Raw genomic sequence first — 1,233 nt, 5'->3', positions numbered from 1 at the left:
GGCTATTATTCAGTCTGTGGCTCCGCCCACTCTGCCTTTGCAACGCTGACTTCACTGTTTAATGCAGCATTTGATTGGCTGGATCCAAACATGATCTTTTTCTATGTAGATGGACACAAACCAGAGCAGAACTGGGGCGTGCTACCATGAAGCCAAAGAACATAACTTCTGTTCGGATGCTGCAGCCAACAGAAGCAGCACAGCGTTGCTTCAGAAATGCTTCTCCGTGATGAAACATGTTTTCTTCCACATTTTCTTCCAGATCCTAAACGGGACACAGAGCAGAGAGTCCCACCACAGGAGTGGCTGTTTGCAGTTCGGACAGAGTTGGTTCAGGGATTGTCAGACGTTACTGTCAACCAGCTGCTGGACCGACTCTATGGGAACGGTGTCATCAATGAAGAAGAGAAGAACGCCATCAGAGCACAGATGGGAGCTGATAAAGCCAGGGAACTCATCGACAGGGTTCGCAATAAGGGACATGATGCCGCTTCAGCTCTGACCACTGCTCTTAATGAGGTCGATTCATTCCTTTTCAGAAACCTGAACCTGAGGCAAAAGCAAGAAAGTGTGCAGTTGCGATGATAACCCCTGTAAGAGCTGGCCTGTTCACACTCTCAGATTGCCTTTGAAGGAGAAGCTCTGTTGTTTAAAGCAGCTATGTTAGGGAACGGTCTTTGACTGTAACTGTTACCCAGTGTTTGTCAAAGTGTGGGGCGCACCCCCCTGGGGGGCCGCAGAGGCATTTGTGGGGGAGAGCGTCTAATGTGCTGAACTAGTGTTTTACTGTTCAGGTCAGCAGCATCACTGGTTCACCACAAACTCATGTCTCTGAACTGTATAACCGCTGTGTGATCAGGAAAGCCCTCCTGATCACAGAGGACCCTCTCAGCCCTCCATCAGTCCTTCCAGCTACTCCCATCAGGCAGACGCTACAAAGTCCCACTGGCCTCAAACACATCTATTAAACATCCTTCATTCCCACTGCAGTAACCACCCTGACCAAGATGAAATCAGACACTGAACAGGACGTTTTATCGGCTGCTGTTTCTTTTAGACGTCTGTGCTTTGTGAGCTCATGTCTTAAGTGTGTTTTCATATGTGTCGTATTTTTATTGTTGGAGCCTCGTCAAAGGAGAATTTCTGTCACTGATTGGGACAGACAACAAGTCTATCTATCTATCTATCTATCTATCTATCTATCTATCTATCTATCTATCTATCTATCTATCT

The 1,233-nt window shown here is 47.0% G+C and overlaps 1 protein-coding gene across 1 annotated transcript in view; it reads left to right on the top strand.

Moving 5' to 3' along the window:
• Positions 1–1,232, top strand: part of LOC103375662 (NACHT, LRR and PYD domains-containing protein 1-like) — a 13,229-nt gene extending 11,997 nt beyond the window's left edge. Inside the window, exon 9 of the mRNA XM_008305977.1 lies at positions 263–1,232. Within this exon, the coding sequence (XP_008304199.1) occupies positions 263–585 (323 nt within the window). The 3' untranslated portion in view covers positions 586–1,232. The remainder of the gene's footprint in view (positions 1–262) is intronic.
• Position 1,233: the final 1 nt, after the last annotated feature.

This window comes from Stegastes partitus, unplaced genomic scaffold, assembly GCF_000690725.1.
Source record: "Stegastes partitus isolate 25-593 unplaced genomic scaffold, Stegastes_partitus-1.0.2 Scaffold2753, whole genome shotgun sequence".
Taxonomy (NCBI): Eukaryota; Metazoa; Chordata; class Actinopteri; family Pomacentridae; genus Stegastes; species Stegastes partitus.
The sequence above is the reverse complement of the archived record's forward strand: the minus strand, read 5'-3'. Positions and strand labels throughout refer to the sequence as shown.